This window comes from Myripristis murdjan, chromosome 3 (assembly GCF_902150065.1).
Source record: "Myripristis murdjan chromosome 3, fMyrMur1.1, whole genome shotgun sequence".
NCBI lineage: Eukaryota > Metazoa > Chordata > Actinopteri > Holocentriformes > Holocentridae > Myripristis > Myripristis murdjan.
In genome coordinates, this window is record NC_043982.1 from 18,423,389 (window position 1) to 18,442,674 (window position 19,286).

The 19,286-nt window shown below is 41.3% G+C and overlaps 1 protein-coding gene across 2 annotated transcripts in view; it reads left to right on the forward strand.

Moving 5' to 3' along the window:
- Positions 1-19,135, forward strand: part of sv2ba (synaptic vesicle glycoprotein 2Ba) — a 163,382-nt gene extending 144,247 nt beyond the window's left edge. For both annotated transcript variants that reach the window (XM_030078906.1, XM_030078897.1), the window contains exons 2-13: positions 2,523-3,275; positions 7,048-7,228; positions 9,582-9,733; positions 10,466-10,599; positions 11,596-11,685; positions 12,646-12,759; positions 13,278-13,366; positions 14,167-14,331; positions 15,212-15,345; positions 15,837-16,037; positions 16,153-16,312; positions 17,285-19,135. In XM_030078906.1, coding sequence (XP_029934766.1) covers positions 2,801-3,275; positions 7,048-7,228; positions 9,582-9,733; positions 10,466-10,599; positions 11,596-11,685; positions 12,646-12,759; positions 13,278-13,366; positions 14,167-14,331; positions 15,212-15,345; positions 15,837-16,037; positions 16,153-16,312; positions 17,285-17,468 — 2,079 coding nt within the window. In that variant the 5' untranslated portion in view covers positions 2,523-2,800 and the 3' untranslated portion in view covers positions 17,469-19,135. The remainder of the gene's footprint in view (positions 1-2,522; positions 3,276-7,047; positions 7,229-9,581; positions 9,734-10,465; positions 10,600-11,595; positions 11,686-12,645; positions 12,760-13,277; positions 13,367-14,166; positions 14,332-15,211; positions 15,346-15,836; positions 16,038-16,152; positions 16,313-17,284) is intronic.
- The last annotated feature ends 151 nt before the right edge of the window (positions 19,136-19,286 follow it).

The window sequence follows — 19,286 nt, forward strand, 5'->3', positions numbered from 1 at the left end:
GACAAACAATATTGTGCAAAGAATGTGCATTTGTTTACAACAAAGCCAGCGAAAAATCAATACATGGAGCGATGGATAACATTATTTATCATATACAATGTTATGACGTGTATATTTGTGTAGTCTTAACTGTTACTTTTTACCACTGATCTTTTGTAGCACAGAGGAGATATGTTGCTCAAACACTCGGTATTTAGTGTTAGTGTATGTTTATGAGTGCAGAACATAATAAATTATGTTGAAGGAGTAGATGTTTACCAGTAAGCTTGACTCCAATAATTTAACAATGTTAAATTATTATTTGTTTTAAAAATGTAAATTACTTATCAAACAGACCTAACAATTCAACTACCAATGAATGAGCAGTAGTATGCATGTGATAACACAGATTGAATATGAAAAATTAGCCAAAGTGATACTGCTTCTCTGAATAGACAAGCTAAGCCAGTGTGCTGCTGTTAGCCAGTGAAAATAGAGCGGAGTGGCAACTCTTTGCTTTGTTACACAATCTATGTCAGCGCGCTGCTGTAGCCTGGAAAGTTTCTTTGCCTTTTGGCTGGTGCGGTGCTGGTGCAGTTGTTATTGTGTCAAAAAAAAAAAAAAAAAACTCATCGGATCTGCATGATTCACACAAGTCACCCAAATGGCCACGAAAAAAGCGAGTTGCGCTTTTCGGCGCGCTGTTGTCATCCCTGGATGTTACAAGGTTGGCTTTCAGCAATGAGATGCCAGGTGGAAGGCAGAGAGCCTTCCACCTGTCTTAAGATTCTTTTTAAATATCAGAGGTGGAGGTCATGTTTTAAAAATACTTTTGACAGTAAAATTGCACCTTGAAAAACAACTCAGACCACCAAAAGTAATAATTTATAACTATCACGGCACATTGAGCTCTGACAATGAACACATATTCTTAAACTCCATGTGTGTGTCACATGTTGGAATAATCTGTGTTTATATTCGAGTCACCTTCAAATCAAGAGAAGTTACAACATGAACATGGGAACCCATAGAAGGATGCAAAATTTGGATAGCAAGTATTTCCTGGCTAGCTGGCTGTTGTCATTGCTTCCTGAGCAATGTACAGAAGTCAAACAAGATACCAACACCTGACACTGAAACAAATGTTTGGTCGCACAGAAACCTCCTGGTGGCTGCACAGCGGAACGAACGAACAAACCTCCCTCCATGGCCTGGACAGGCTAACGTTATGCCTGTTTGGTTCGTTAGCTAGCTAACTAAAGCTAACGTTAGCTCGCTAACGCTAACAGTCGTAGCGGTACTTCAAACGTATTAACAGGCAAAAAAAAATGCTGGATAATTTACCTTACATTAGCTTTCTCCAAAAGAATAAACAAGATAACGCAAAACTCAAGTCAGCAGGCTGCCCTCAGTGCCCCGACCTGTGTGCTGGACTGGTGCATTCATAGTTGAGCGGGAGACTGTTGTTACTGCGCATGCGCACTTCTTCTTTGAATGCGCAGTGGGAGTGAGACTGTTGGCTACTTATTGTTGCTAGTGAGCTTAACTCTAAATAAAGTAATCTTCACTCTAAACACTAAGTATTTTGCATTTTTCACCATGCAAGTGATTGTTACTTCATAAATACCAGTCATAAGTGCATATTGTTGATTACCTAGTAAAGTTAACTAATATAATGCATGTCAGGGCAACTATTGCATTTTACAGTGTACATATATAAATCACTCTACAATTGCCCAAAAATGTCTATAATGCATGCATCCATAGTAAGTATTCTTCCCTCAAACTTTCATCAGTGCGATTTCACAGAAAGCCACAGGTATATCACAACAATATGACTTCATTATGTTGGTAACTTACAGACAGTTTCTCCATCTGGATGCTAGGATCTGTGACTGTCTATGCATCATCATTTCAGCAGTGTATGTGACAGATCAAAATGGCGTCAGAGCAATGTGCTGTATTCCAGTGAGGACCGGTGAGATGATGAGATTATCTGGCTGTGCAGAGGGCCAGCCTGCCAACACAGGAGACAGGGAGACCTGAACTGCTCTTTCCTGCTTAACATCACTTTTCAGTAATGAATAGAATAATTTTCAATCATACAGAACTTTTAAAAATAGTGATATGGTGGTACAGAGGAGCCTGAAAAAAGAGAAGAAATCAAGAAACAGATCAAACCAGAAATAAAAATGACAAACAAATAGAAATATAGAAGAAATGCAACAACAAATGGTAAACTGTAACAGGTCAAAAGCACTGAGGAAAACATTTTGTATGGCAGTTACGGAATATATCCTATTGTATGTCATGAAGTCTTAGATTGTACTTTCTGTTTTGTGGTTTTTGTGTGTGTTGTTTTTTTTTTTTTTTGTGATTTGTTTTTGCTCTTTGAAAATGAAAACAGCCCTTTTGCAGTGTAACTGTGATCATCAGCTGTGCAAATACACTTGACTAACTCAACCATGCTTTGACAGCTCACAAAAAGCAGGGTGCAATTGGATGCAATTTCTGATGTATGACTGCTGTTCTTCATATTGCAGGTCTTCATCATGCAGCTCTGTGCAGAGCAGGGAAGGTAAGGCTCAATTACAGTAGCTACTGAGGCCTTATCCTAATAAACAGAACCTTCAGTGGAGCGAGCACCGTCAAACTGCAGTGTCCTGTCGGCACCTGGAGCACAGGAGCTTGCAGCACCACTGACAGCAGCACAAGGAGTTTGCTGAGGATTATGCCATTATAGTCGGCCCGTCAAGTTTCCTCACAAAACAACGGCTACGGTGCTAAGTCAGTCCCGCTACTCTTACACCGGGCAGGAACCATGGATGACCCCTATCAGAACAATGTGAACCAGCAAGGGATTGAGGGTGGAGAGTACACCTATACCCAGGAGGGAAGCGGACCAGATGGCTACCCCTACCAGACAGACTACCCTCAACAGGAGGAGGACGCTGCCAGTGATGCCACTGAGGGGCATGATGAGGACGACCAAATGTATGAGGGGGAGTACCAGGGCATCCCTCACCCCGACGAGATCAAGGAGGCACGACGGGCAGCCAGGTTGGAAGCCAGGAGGAAGGCCCGTATGGCCACCCAGCAGGAAGAGGAGGACGACCTGCCGGAGCAGTATGAAGCCATCATGGAAGACTGCGGCCATGGACGCTTCCAGTGGATGCTGTTCTTTGTACTGGGCTGTGGACTGACGGCTGATGGTGTGGACGGCTTCGTCGTTGGGTTCGTGATGCCTAGTGCAGAGAAGGACATGTGCATATCCAATGCTGACAAGGGAATGCTGGGTAAGTGACAACAGAGCTAGAAAAAGAATGGAGGCGTCACTGATGTCAGAGGGTTGCTGCTAAGATAATATAGGCATGGTGAGAACTTTAATAGATGTGGATGGAGTTATGGATAGAGATGTTAAAATGCATTTAAAAGTTGCTCTATTGATTATTTAGGGTTTATTTTTAGGGTTTGTTCGCCGGCTTTGTCCCCCTCACAGAGCAGAAAGCCTGGAAGATGGTGCCTGATTATTGTGGAAAAAGGGGGGAGCCAAAAAAGCCCACCCACCATCCTCTCATTGGCCCATTGACTTGTTTATCTGAATTTGAACAGGACAGTGCAACTTCTGAATGGTCCCACTGATGTATGTGAGTCTCTTCAGTAGCTTTCTTGAATATTTCCGTGGAACGCTCCATATTTTGCCAACTACTAGTTTTTCATCTTCACACAAACAGAAGTGCAACCCAAAATTTCAATATGGATAAACCGGACATTCAAGGAGATAGGGCAGCTTTATCAAGTCAAAGGTTTAATAAGGAAGAACTGAAAATTGGAAAAACATGACATCACACAAAACATGAAAATAAGCATACTAAGCATGCTATTAAAGTCAGCAGTGATAGAGTTTTGCTTTCAGTATAGTTTATAAACTGTGTATATTGCATCTTACGTCATATATCAAAAATGTTTTCTTTATTTCAGCAGCCTGCTAGTCTCACTAGCTCCCAAGAAAGGCCAAAAAATCTTCCTCAAATTTGAATGCAGAATAGAATCAACTTATTGGGAAACGTGCCTTGAAAATGTCAATGAAAACATTGCCTGAGTTTCTGAGGAGACAACTAAACTGCAAATTAAAGTCAGTTTGATTCCCCTGCAGTATCTCTTGCCTTATTTCCCAGGTCTAGTGTGTAGCTAGGCGGCGTGGCAGCTTGCACATCGCTCATTACATCTTAACAATAGGCTCCTGGGATGAGGCATTGCAAGAGATTGATGAGGAACCTGATAGTGATTGTATTCAGTGTGTGTTCCCAGGCTAATATGGAGCATGTTGTACCAGTCAGAGAGCTTGGCGGCCTGCAGCGCCTGGTGGTGAGCTGTCAGATAGACTTCATGCCCCTGACAGCTGGGTGGGGAAGGAGGACGAGGGCCTGTCGAAAAGGAAATCACAGCATCTGTGTGTGTGCCGTGGAGGAGAGGAAGACTGACCAATGGCTGTGAATATGAACTACTTCTACAGAATGATCCTATTTGATTCATGCTCATGCACTCTGTTCACCAGAGCCATGGCAACAGAAATGCACTTAATCTTAACCGTAGCCATAGACAGCAGAGTGACTGCCAAATTTTTGGTTAAACAGAGAAAGATGTTTTGACCACTTACCTTTCAACAGATTTTTTAGGCATCTTTTACCTAAAAGGCACACTGAGGATAGTGGAGACACTGAGGATAAAGATCTGGGACATTTTAATCTGAGGCCAGTGGGGACAGAATTGGTTCCAGAGCCAGATAATTAACCACAGAACTGTCTGCAAAAACACAAAACTACAACATTTGTATTGCAGAATTGTTGCTCTCGGAATTGCAATAAAGAAATGTAGGTCTTGGATAAAATATGATCTGATCATTTGTGGTCATATTACTTGATGTTATATATTAAAATGGTAATCCATGACATATGTGATGCTAAGCAGTCATTGCTGTGGTGTTTTTGCACTGTTCTTTCAATAGATCACTTGATATTACCACAATGGGACCATTACTGTCTTTGTGTCTTTTATAAGCTTAAAAATGTTAACCGCTTTTACAAATAAGAATTTCACTTTAATGTCAGCAGTTATTTTGGCAGAGTGGTGCCATTTCTATTTATTAATTTATTTCGTTTTTTATAAAAGTGGATCTCGTTTTGGAAATGTAATTCCTCACATTTTTAAAAAGGTGAATGCACACTCTGAATGTGTCAGAACGACTGTGTTAGGTAAATATCATGTCTGTCAGTCAACAGTTGATGAGTCTTGGTGAACAATGCATGGTTTGACAGGGTCAGCAGGCTGTCAGTGTGTGGTGATACAACAGCCAGTGACCAGCTATAGTTCAGAACAGATCTTTTCTCAGTTTTACAGTAGATTACTTTAGTCTCACTTCACTAGTAATACTGCAAAAAAATACCTGCATAATCAGAGGGCAGCCTCAGCTACAGAAAAGCATCCGGACGCGGCTAGGGACTCAGTGTCTTGCACAATGACACTTCATCAAGGTGGATGTTTATTGACAGGGATTTGTACCTGCCTTCCTCAGTTGAAGGTGAGCCTGTCTAATCACTAAGCCACCCTACCATCCTGTAAATATTCTATTCATTTAAGACACCTCCTACAAAGAGGTAAAAAAAAAAAAAAAAAAAAAAAAAAAAACAACACTATTGAATACTGCATTGTACTGCATGGATGTGCTGATTTTTAAAGGAAGGTCATAGAACATTTCATACTTTGCCTTAAGCAACAACTGAGCTGAAACGTTAACTAACACCATAGCATTGAATGTTTGTCTCCTGGTGTCCTGACTGAATGACAGTTTTCCTGTTGGGGAGTGGGATGGAGTTAGAGTTAAGGTTATGGGAGGTGCATCCTGGCGTGAGGAGTGTTTGGACAGTCTAGTAATCCACAGGGGAGGTGCACACTATGGCTCCACGTGCCGTTAAGCTGCTTAGTTCCTCTGTAAATAGGGCTGTGTGTAGTAAAAACACAGAGCAAGGGGGACAAATGGACCATCCTACCAAGCGTACTCCTGACTACTTAGTTAAAATGCAAGTACCACAAAGTTGTAAGTTTGAGTCACGCCACAGCACAATTGGAGGGGGGGCTCAGTCTGTGAGCTGGTGAGGGGTCAACATGGCTCATAACTACAGCTCCACCATCAGGACAATAGTAAGACTGCCCTTTAACCTGAGCAAGAAGCTGAATCCCTACCAGCTCAAGGGCTCTGTGGCTGAATTGCCAATAGCCTGTGTTGGCCTGCCTAATGCATGCTGGGTGTAGGCCCCAGTTCTCCATGACTGTGGATAGGCATAAAGACAATGAACAAATGGTGCAGTGATAAAACCCAGAAATGATGCTGTTAGCAAACACACAAAAAGAGATGCAATGACTAATCTGTGCGAGCGAAATAAAAAGCGTCTTATCTCACCTTTGCACAAACAAACCAACCAGACTACAGAAGACGACAGATTACAGAATCTAAATGGCAACAGGGATAACATGGTGAGAAATAGCAGAGCAAAAATAAGCTGCACAAGGGAAAATAATTTAAATTAGATCTAATGCAGAATATGAAATCATAGGGGAGTGAGTGTAGTAGAAGGGTGTATTTAAAGCGCTCTTGGAAGGCTTGGTTATTTTTTCTGTTTTTGTGCCGTTATTCTGGTTACATGGTAATTATTATTCTAGGGACATGTCAAAGTACATTACAATGACACACATAGGAGGATTCAGTAGCATCAGTTGTACATAACAGAGTCAGGGTAGAGAGTGTGATGGTCTCTATATTTGCTTTTGTTCATAGGAGGGTAAAGGGTGCCCCCTTGTGGAGCTCAGGACTTCTATCCTTATTTTTTTAAACATAAGAGAGCTGCAGTCAGTGTCTCTCAGTGGTGCTCAGTGATCTGTGTCAAAAAAGATTCCCCAGACACACACACATCTCCATCGATACATACAAACAGCAGAACAATCAGCAGTTGTGTGGTGCATGTGTTCCTGCATCCCTTTTAAATGAGTGTGTTCTGTGTGTGTTTGCAGGCCTGCTGGTGTACGTGGCTATGATGGTGGGGGCGGTGATCTGGGGGGGTCTCTGTGACAAGATGGGGAGGAGGAAGTGTCTGATATATGTCCTAGCCATCGACGTGATCTTCTCCTTCCTGTCCTGCTTCGCCCAGGGCTACGGCTTCTTCCTGTTCTTCAGGTTCTGCTCTGGCTTTGGGTAAGACACACATCCACATTTACATTTACATCACATTTAAATTCTTGATGCTAAAAATAAAAAAAATATATTGATTGTAGTTATCATTGCCCGCACTATTAGCTGAAAAGCCTAGAAACCTGAATATCACTTACTGACTTATTAATTACTGATTTTTTTTTTTTTTTTTTTTTTTTTTTCATAACTAACCTACTGCAGCCTCCTAGTGGTAACAACTCAACATTGCTAAGGACTGGGTCCAGCAAGCACAGCCCTGGTTGTTCTGGTTATTTTGTGTTGCCAGCTGAGTCTAAAATGGTTGACAAGCTGACAATGCTTTTCAAGACTGGATGCTCTTTATTCTAGACATAGCCTGCTTGGCATGTTATCTCTTCTTACACATATCACTTGGCTAAATGAAGGCACCCTGTTATACGGTTATTTATCATGTTGTTTAGTGCTTATGACAAGCAGTCTCTATGTTAGTAGGGAATATAGAGCATTGCGTTCATCATTTAATTTTACTTTACTTTATTATTGAAGAGAAGCTTACTAGTTTCCTTTCAGTTACTTTAACTTCCCTCACTGGGATTCAGTTTGACACCTCTGCTTTAAAGGAATACATATAGATGCTGTCACTGTACAAGTCCCACTTTTTAACTGCATGCCTTTGAACTAACAATGCCTCCATCCCCAAGAGGAATTATTCGGAAAAGTCATGTTTTTTTCTCTCTTTTTCCAGCTGTCAAAAGTTACACAATCATCTGACTGACAGACACTGCAATTTTTGGGTTACAGTTTTCCAGTTTGGTTCAAATACATATTAAAAAAACATTCCTGAAAGAGTTCTCAAAAAGCAAGATAGATGCAGGATAAAGGTGTGGGGAGGGTGTGGGGGTGGGGTGTGGGGATGAGGCGGGTGGGGGGTGAGGACGACAGTGGTTACCTGCGCTACAAACTGTCATGTGCAGCAGGTCAGCACCCACCGCATTCACACTTTGTTAAAACAAGCTCAGAGTCACACTTCTTTTGATAATGACTGCAGGTACTCATACTGCACTGAGCACACCCAGACCTAAAATATTCATGTCATAGCGGTTGCCAAGCCCAGATACACACAGTCCCCAAAATAAAGCGTTCATCTGCTGTCGATTTACAATGATGATGAGCCCCATGCTAGTCATAAAAGCTCACATCTGCAGAGGGCCTGTGCCCATTTTGCTGGCTCCACAAAACACAAAGAGCAGACAGACTCCAGTGAAGTCACACCCTGACAAATTGTTTTCACATTTCTTGTCATCATAACAACATCAAAATCTTGATGTTAAACATGTATCTGCTTAAATCAACTTTTTTAAACAGGAAGGAATCTGAATTTTAAATAGATTTTTTTTTTAAAAAAATAGAATTTTCTGGTGCAAAAATGTGTGGGTGTGACCAATTGTTTCATGTCTTTACTTTAACTGAAGATTTCCATGGTCCTCAGTGATAACAAATAACTCATCTTCCAATAAGTAACAAAATTATTGGAAGACTCCCAAAGCCAGTGAGTGTTCAGGACTTGAAACCCAGGTTGGGAGTTTTTTGAAGCTGGCAAGAATACAAGGAAGAAGATCTCCAAACACTGAGTGATAGAAGCAACAATAACAACAGCGATATAAATTTTTTAACTAAAACATCAATGTTGAGCTGATCGTATTCTCTCCCCTGACCAAAACTTTTCTACCAGCCAAATACAGCTACAAAACTTCCATGCCAGATAACCTTGTCTCAACTATCATATGTGAATCATGGTTAAAATACATGATGCAATAATGATATGATAGTACAAAGGAAGGTTAAAAGCATCAAAGGTTAAAAACAATAAAAGGCAAAAAACAGATCAAGGATTGAGGTGCACCCAAAAACAATCTAGAAATTATTTGGTCCCCAGTAAGTAGCCTAGTCATAATGTCACAAAAAAAGTATTTACCAGAATTAAATCAATATTAAAAACATAATAATCTATCTATATATTAGATGAACTCTACATCTACTCTAAATCTATATGCTGGAGATAGATTTTTTCACAATCCTGTAATCATATCAGGACTCCTGTGGAAGTCTCAAATCTCAAGTGTAGATCACTGCTTCAGAGAAAGAGCAAGCTGCATTACCTCAGGATGATAACATTTCAGAGATGTTATACTGGTAAATTCCCAGATCAGGTCAGGGGTCGCAGCATACAGACAACACAGAACAAATATTCCTCCTTCTGTAAAAACAACATAGATGATGGTGGTGTAGGGCAGTAGAGGTATATCAGGTAAGGGAATAACAGCCAAGGAGAAAAGGATTTATTCATGAAGACTGAAGCGTCTTGTGGTTTTTCCAGAATTGGCGGCGCCATCCCGGTAGCGTACAGCTACTTCACCGAGTTCCTGCAGATGGATAAGCGTGGTGAACATGTGAGCTGGCTCTGCATGTTCTGGATGCTGGGAGGCCTGTATGCCTCCTTCTTTGCCTGGGGAATCATCCCTCACTATGGTAATACACACACCACAGACACACACCCACCCACACCCAGTAAGTTACACAAACACTTTTGACATGTCAGGCCATTTTTCCCCAGTCTGCGTGACCAGCATGATGTGCCACTGTTTCATTTCCATGGCTGTGTGAACTGAAAGGAACCCTACACTCTAAAAATAAAATAACCTTGACAGACCCGTTAGAGAGTCCTCAGACTGAAAACATAAGACGACCCCAGAGGGTTTCCAGAAAACGTTCTTAATTAAGCATTCACGAACGCTGACAGTTCTTCCACAAATCTCTAACACGTGGGGATTCTCTGTGAAACCCCTTAGGGATCTGTTCATTTTGTGGGAAACCCTAAGGTGCTCCCTTTGGAGCGAAGGATTATCCCCAGTGGTGCTGGAATTCATCCTGGCCCGGGACATCAAACTGTGACTGCGTCTGCTTTTTAGCTCTTCATGATACTTGCTGGCTTGTCTTATCTAAAGACGTTACCCTGACAGCAACTCACATTAAAAATGAGCAAATTGAGCACAATGGCACTATCAAGAATAGAACAATTATTTTATGTGGGTCACCAATAAGCAATATTTTAAATGATATTCCATAGTAGAAAAGGTGATAAAAACGTCCTTAGCATATCACATTATCAGATGACTTTCAAACTTAAATCGAAGTCCTAAAGATGTTTTCTTTTTTTCCAAATATCCCTGTGCACCTCACTGTGTGGTTGTTGTGCTCCAGGCTGGGGTTTTGCCATCGGCACAGAGTTCCAGATGCACAGCTGGAGACTGTATATTCTGATGTGTATCCTCCCTGCCCTGGCTGGATTGGTTGGACTCTACTTCATGCCTGAGAGCCCACGCTTCCTCCTGGAGGTAAGATGCTGTGACTGAGGTTGCCAGTTTGAAACCCCCTCTGTCTTCCCATAACATTTATATTCACTCACCTCCCTCAGCATCCACTGTCAGGTACACTTGAGCTCTAAATCCTCCATGCTCAGAGCTGCTGAGTAGCCAAGAGGAGAAGAGTGATTGCATGGGGCTGCTCTCATTTTGAATGTGTAGAACCGCATGGGTGGAGCTGGAAAAGATTATTAGAAAAGGATATGAGAGCCCTGATTTATAATATAAAGGATATGAGAGCCCTGATTTATAATATTTATTTAATGTTTCTTTAACAGACTTGTCTGCAGTGTTAAGGAAAGATAGATCCAAGATAAATACACAAAAACTAAACCATCTGGTTGGAAGTTCCCTTTCACTGCACAATATTAAGCATCAAGCTGTGATTGGTTAAAAAAAATGATGATTCATCAGCCACCACAGCAACATCCCACCGCTGTGCTAGGTAGCAAGGTGCTGCTAAGGCGTCACCAGCACCCACCCATGTTTCTCATCCAGGATATTGTCAGCAGTCCCACCACCTGTGGTATTGTGTGTGCATGTTACAGCAAAACATCTTCAACATGTTCATGTCACAGACCCCCAAGCAGACACACATTAGGCCCCATTAGTCCCAGGGAACTGATGGGAACATTAGTAAATTTGTATTAGAGTTACATAACCGACTATACTGTATGTTGGAAGATAATGAAGCCTGTGATTTGCACTGTCATTCTTACATATACCGGTACTATAATTGGAGTAATTTTTAAACAATTAAATTCTAGTGAAATAAATATGCTATATATTTTGCTAGAGAGCATCATCTGTGTTCAAGGACTCCAAGAAAGGATGCCTGGAAGTACTCGGACCCCAGTTTGAGAAGGCAGTATGATAGAGCATGAAGCTAGATCACATTGGTTTGGTACATTGATTACTGTATGTGCATGTGTATGTGTGTGCGTGCGTGTGTGCGTGCGTTTGTTTCAGAATGGCAGACATGACGAGGCATGGATGGTCCTGCGACAGGTCCACGACACAAATTGGAAGGCCAAGGGAGAGCCAGAGCGAGTGTTCACTGTAAGTCTCTATTCACATGGCTAATCTTCTGCTCGATCACTGGCTGTCAATTATCCATCTTAACAAGCCATTAAAAAGCAAAATAATTAAGGAGATATAACAGGAGGCTTTGCTACAACCGGTCCTTAGCTAACTACCTCAGCTAATTTGATGGGATGATATGTTGATTAGGCAAATTAAGTTTTAAGACCTTTGAATCTATTGGCTCCTGATGTAGTGCTAGCATCTTTCCCATTTTAAAAAGCACTATTCTGTCCACAGCTTCTTATATGCTGCTTATTGCTCAAGACAATGTGCCACTCTCTCAAAGATAGGGCATATGCTGGCTGCCACTGCTGGATGAGCATTTCTGTCCAGCATGATCATGAGCTTGAACCCAGTCAGGTGAAGGGATCTCCTAATTAAAATAAGCAGGGGTAGGAGGGGACATCACTTATGCACAAGGCATCAAACCCCACAAATTTTGTTTTTAACCTCAGCCCTCTTTGGTCAGTGTTTTTGATAAAGTAAAGAATAAATGCACAACTCCTTCTTTGCGCCAGAGCAGACTCCAAAGGTTGGACCATTAGGGTGTTTAGGGGTGTTGCAGGATATTCTCCTGAGTGAGGAATGGGGAGTAAACATAAAATACTTGCAATGAAATTCAGCTAATAACAGTTTGCGGAGTCAAATGTAAGTTGGTGAATGAAATCTGAAATGTGAGCTTCCATTGAATTCATTTAACTCATTTTTAAACACTAGTGTCATTCAGTCCTGAAATACTGTTAACTATCAAGTAAAAAGGCCAAAAAATCTACTGAAATGTATAATAATGGGATGACATGACATCACTTATTTACAGGATCATGATTGTCAGTATTTTTCAGTAAGGTAGATCCCCTCACTAGTAAAAACAGTGATGATGATGATGATGATGATGATGATGATATTTATGATGGTGACCCCCTCTTCCCTGTGAAGGTGACCAACATCAAGACCCCCAAGACTCAGGACGACGAGTTCATAGAGATCCAGAGTGACACCGGCACCGCCTTCCAGCGCTGGACCGTCAGACACATAACCATGTTGCAACAGGTCAGCCAACCACAGCAACCGAATGGCCCAGAACAGAACAAAATGGGCTAAAATAGAACAGAATAGAATGCCAGCTTTTCACACACTTGTTAACCCAATAATTTTAACCTGGCTTACTGAAAAACTGGTTTACCCGTTATTCATTTGTGTTCTTTAACCAAAAGACACTGTGTGGGTGATAAGGGAGCATTGCCAGTTAAGGTGACACTTTATTGAAACATGTGCTGCTCTGTGAATCATCTGCGTTTCAAATTTACCAGTGGATCCTAACAATTCAATTGGTTTATATATGTCTATTGTTAGACACAGCAACATTAAACTGTCAGATTTCTCCATGGAGTCTGGCAACTGCAAAATACAGCTTTAAAAATAAATCCTTCATGATTCATAAGATGAAGACAGTTTAGTCCAAGATGTCTGTCTTATAGCTAATTTCTGTCTGCTTGTCTGTCTTTCTGTCTGTCTGTCTGCCTGTCTGTCTTTCTGTCTGTCTGTCTGTCTGTCTCTCTGTCTACTAGGTGATGGCTAACGTGATGTCATTATCTGCTCCAGAGTTCAGACTGAACGGTCTCTTCCTGGTCATTGTCTGGTTCTGCTTGGCTTTCAGGTAGCAATATGCTGTTTAGCCCATAAAGCCGCATTGAGATAAAGGGGATAAGTGGGATAAACCTCCCAGCAGGTCACATACTAAAGTTTTAGCTCTACAAACGCTACTCAGAGAGGTAGGGCTTTTCTGGGGGGAAGAAATAATCTTGATGGTTCAGTTAAACCTCAGTGGGTAGAACCACAGATTTACACAACACAGACCGTAGCTATCTAACTGGAAAACTTAAATGGAAAAGAAAGAACTGCTCAAAATTTATATTAAAAAATGTGAATGCCACTAAGCTCTTCTGAGTTATTCGTTCCTGGCATTAATGATCCTGGAACATCAGCTCGGCGAACCTGAGTTACCTGAGTAACTCATGCCACCTTTACATCAGCGAGCATGTCTCCCTTTTTTTTGGTCTTGGGATTTTAGAGCAATGTAAAAGGGGTATTAGATACTTCATTTTTTTGCCTGTGCATTTTTTAATGGATTTAAGCCTGATATGACTTAACCAGTACAAAGAGGCATATGTCTCTGTTCATTGAGTTTCAATTCACATTCACACTTTACAATATGTATTGGAAATGCATTGCCTTGTGATTAAAGAGAATCTCCCTAAATCATAAGGCACAGGTTCACACCCCACTGACCCTGCTGAAGTGCTGTTGAGCCAGAAATTGCAGCTCTAGAGCTGCTGCTCTGTTGCACACCCTGAAATTTGACTCTGAGAAGGGAAGAAATCCCCACAGGGAGTATAGTAATAAAAGTCTAAAATATGAAATTCACTCATGTCTTTTGTGTGCATGTGTGTGTATCAGCTACCATGGGCTGGGAGTGTGGTTTCCGGACATGATCAAGTACATGCAGTTTGAGGAGTACGAGTCAAAGGTCAAAGTTTTCCACCGAGAGCGAGTGGAACGTTTCCACTTCAACTTCTCCCTGGTCAACCAGGTCCACCGTGAGGGGGAGTACATCCATGACAAGTAGGTTCCCTCAACACCACATGCAGCCAGACTTATTACATGAAAAAACTGAGATGGAATACACAACTCAATACAAAATACAAAATACTCACAACATCATCATATCTCTGTTTCTCACATTTCTATCTCTGAATGGAGAGCGTCTGTTCTGACATGCACCGTGAAACCCGTTCACACTCAAACATGTCCAGTCAGCCACATAAACATCTCAAGGGACTTCAGAGCAATTCTGATGCACCTTGGCTCAGCTTGTAATGTAACTGAAGAGGGAATGAATAATGAAGGACCTCAAACATTTCAGCTTTTCATTTTTCATTTACCTGTAAGACACTGTAAATGAATAAAATGAATGTGACATTAGGGATTATTGTGTTATGATCAGTGACAAAATATCCAAATTGAATTCGGTTTTAAACCAGGTAGTAAAACCACCAATGTTGAAAAAAGTAAAGATGACTGAATACTCTCTGAAGGTATTTTATTCTATTTTATTCTATTCTGTTCTTTCCTATTCTATTCCATTTGATCATATTTAAACTTTAAATAAGATCAAACTATATATTTTTACATACCTCAGTAAGAAAATATGAGTGGTCAAGCGCCAACTATGGGTGCTCCAGGGCCCTATACTGAGCGCCACATTCTTGTAATAATGAAAAATTGTACTTGCAGACACATGAAACACAAGTTATATTGATTTGCTACCAGGATGTAAAGAAACAATTATCATGTACCAAGAGAATGGGTAACAAATGTCGTATGAATTTTCTACTTAAGTGAAAACCACAAACCTTTAAGTATATTAATTAACTACAAGTTTAGGAAATTTAGTAGATGAACTATCAAAAGTAAGAATGTGATGTCATTTCTCCTTTATTAGGTTTGCAGAAATCGAGATTAAGTCTGTGACATTTGAGGATTCACTTTTCGAGAACTGCCTCTTTGAGGACATCAGGTCCACCAACACCTTCTTTGAGAACTGCACCATCAAAAACACTGTCTTCTATAACACAGGTACCACAAGAGTTCAGTAATTAATGATGATAACAAAATTTTATACAACGGTATTAAATTTTAAATATCCAATCAAATTTGAGTCACAAAATGAAGTATTTACAAGATGTAGTGAGAGTTTTGTCTTGTGTCAACAGCCAGATCCCATTAGGAATGCCCCCAAATTTTTGTAATCTATTGTGATTTTATTTCTTCAAACTTCATCTGTGATCAATCAAGAGAACTGAGAATATTTGTTCCAGGTGTTGTTTGGGTGTTGTGAATCTCATTGCTATTAGTTGTTTGTGATGTTGTGGTTTCAAGGAGTTGCAACTCATTCTACTGCACTCGTTGCTTTCTCAACACTAATTGGGAAAGCATAAATGAGAGACTTGCCGTTTTTTAAAATATCTTTTTAGAGGCACAAGCAGCTCCTGAAGCAGTCACCTTAATCAAAGGACTTGCCAGTAAGTTTGTCCTTCACCCTCTTTTCCCTCGCTTTTACTATCCAGACCTTTGGGAAGAAAAGTTCAAAGACTGTCGAATGGAGAACACCACCTTCCTCCACCCAAAGAAAGGCTGCCATCTTAACTTCCACGAAGAGAACGACATTGTCATTTACATGGTCAGCTTCCTGGGCAGCTTAGCTGTGTTGCCTGGCAACATTATCTCAGCTCTCTTCATGGACAAGATGGGAAGGATCAGAGTTATCGGTGAGATCAGCAAAGTCAAACATAAATAGAGTTTGCTTTTTGTTGTTTTGACCATGTCTGTTTCAGTGTGTCATCATCCTCCAAACTTCTATCTCTCTCCCTATTTCACATGCAGGGGGTTCGATGCTGATCTCCGCCGGCTGCACCTTCCTACTGCTGTTAAGTTTCAGTCAGGGAGTTATAATCTGCTGGCAGTGTCTGTTCTACGGCATCAATGTGGCATCATGGAATGGCCTGCAGGTCGTCTCTGTAGAGCTCTTCCCCTCTTCTAAAAGGTACGGCCCAATTTAACCCGTCTGCTAAAAGGAAATAAGGAGGAAGGAAATAATAAGGAAATAAGAGTGACAGGTGGACGGCCTGTGCAAATTCTGTTACACAAGACCTTAACGTTGCATGACACAAGACAATTTATTACCTCCACTGTTGCAGCTGTACGCAGTTTATGTTTCACCCCATTCCGTTTGTATGCTTGTTTGTTTATTTGTCAGCAGGATATCTCAAAAAGTTACAAACATATTTGTATGAAACTTTGCGGTTATGGAGCAAGGAAGAATTGATAACTTTTTCATACTGATAGGCCATAGTGTAGCATGGCAGTGCGCGTGGCTTCTCATAAAGCCACATTTAAGTTCCGAACAGATTCAGGCAACATCATGAAACTTAAAGGTTGGTCCAGGGACAAAGAAGAACTGATTCACTTTCCATACGATTGGCCGTCGGCAGGTGTGGCAGCGGAGATGATTTACAGAAAGAAGTGTGCGATCAATAATTGAACAGAATTCTCATTCTGTTCATTTTAACCAATCAGATTTGTCTCTCACTGACCAGTGTGCTCTGCACTGATTGGGGGGACGGCTGCACTGCGACTAAAGGCTGTAGTTTCCAAATACAGACATATGACTGGCACAGTTGGTCATGGGTCACGATGGCACACTAACTGGCCAAAAGGGGCGTGTTCTACGACAACAGTGTTGCTGAAAAGGCGCGTGGCTTAGCACAAACTGGGGCGAATCCTCTAGCTGCAACCTTGGAAAAGGTCTGTGCTTTACTGAGCGCCCTCTTGCTTCCATGGTGCTGCTTCTCTCCTCTTCTTGTGTCAGACAGCAGCACACTATTGCCACATGGGAACTTTTTTTTTTTTTTTTTTTTTTAAATGTCAATACATTTTTCATCTCTGAGTCCCATTTATTTTCCAGATAGCCATCTTAACCTTTGTGTGTAATCTCTATCTCTGTCTGTCTCTGCAGAGGGACGGCGTTTGGTATCATGAATGGGGTCTGCAAGTTTGCGGCCATCATTGCCAGCTTCATCTTTGCAGCCTTTATCGGCATCACCAAGATCATCCCCATCTTCCTGGCCTTCTCCGCCCTCGTCTGTGGAGGCCTGCTGGCTCTCAAGCTGCCCGACACACGGGACAAAGTCCTCTCTTGAAAAGCCAAACTCCTGCAGCCTCCAGGCCAAAAACACAGTATAGCTATGTGTAACATTTTGGAAAGCACGGGGTTCAGAAAGAGAAAGAAAGAGAGAGAGACAGAGAGTGACAGGGGAGGAACAGCTATGCTATCTGAGGTGTGTGTGTATGTGTGTGTGTGTGTGTAGAAGAGCAGAGAGGCTGGGGTTGTCATGGTTATATAAGTAAAAATCTTAAAAAACCTATCTGGTTGCCTGTGTAAACCTCTGGTTGCCCTCTGTGTCTTTTGTTGCAGATGCTTCATGTGTGTTTGTTATTCACCTCTCCTTCCCTCACACATACGGTGCGCACACATGCATGCACACACAGTGTAGCAATTTTTGTGTGAAAGAAATATTAATATGAGAGATGAGAAATATATGTACTTGAAAGGTTATGTAGTTCATGTTACCATGTTGTGCTTTGATTGAAGTCACTATGTGAAGAATAGGGAGGCGTGGGGACTGACCGTCACAATTTGAACTGGATTTGAATCCTGCTGTATTCACAGCCAAGGCTCAGCAGTGATGTAACCACTGGTGTTATTGTTCAGAGGAAACTACTCATTCATCCACCAAGTCTGTGTTGATCCCGCTCTGTCCCTTGGTCTCTATGGTTTATAGTTTGTTCTGCTTTAGCTCACATGTTGTCGCTTGGTTTGTCTCGTCTAGGTTTACTACTGCATTGATCATTTGATCAATGGTGTCGGCGATTCTGGGGAAAAATCGCGATCAAGAAAAATCTGTGAATTCAGTAAATATCTTTGTTTGTACCCAGCCCTGGCTCTGAAAATGGGAAACAAGCACAATGGCTCAGACCAGGCCACACAATACAATATACACAAGATATACAACGTACACTATATACAACACTATTCCAGCTGATCAGCAACAGGGGGTGTTTGTGCTTGTGCACGGGACAGGGGGAAGCGGAGGGGGAAGGAAGATGGGGGAAAGGAGGCAATACAAGTGAGAAGGACGGTAAATCTGGCTGCTGATTTCAAATATCAGCAATCTTTCTCCAGAATCACTGACTCCCCTATTAAATGTGGAATCTATTTCCTGGTTGAATTCATTCCCAATCATCTCTCCCCAGCCAGCGTTAACAAACCCAAACCCCAACACCAGGCTGGTCTCTCCTTCTGTTTGTTGTTCTGTCCCGGACTCGGAGCCATAGTGTCTGTCCTTAACTGAACTGTAGAGCTGTGTTTTATGTATTGATAATAGAGAATTTCAGTCTTTTCTGTCAAATCTTGCCATGATAAAATGTAAGAAATTGTTATGTGTTTATTTATCCATTTGTTTTTCTTTTTTCTTTTTTTTCTAAAAAGAATGAGATAAAACCGTGAGCGTAGATATTTTGATATTATGCTCTCTTTTTGACGTTCTGGTGAAGAACACTTTTACAGCGTGCTGCATTTCTGACAACATGTATCAACATTTCTAAGGAGCATGTTACTTTTTTGGCATGATGTGTGTGTGTGTGTGTGTGTGTGTGTGTGTGTGTGTGTGTGTGTGTTATCCACATCTATGTAGCCAGACTAAGAATATTGTATTTGTTGTTGTACATACTTTAGACCGGTGTATATTAGCTGTAAAATATTAGCTCCAACATGACTGGAATAAATCCTTCAGCTGTATGAACAGGATGTCTGGAAATGTGAGAGTGCTTAATGCAGTTTCTTGGCTCATAGATGCAGAATGTGGCGCAATGAATGAGTGATACAGTCAAGCAGCATCACAATTGTAAAGGTTAGTGAATTACTAAGTGGCTGCTGTGTATGCCAGTAATGGGATTTG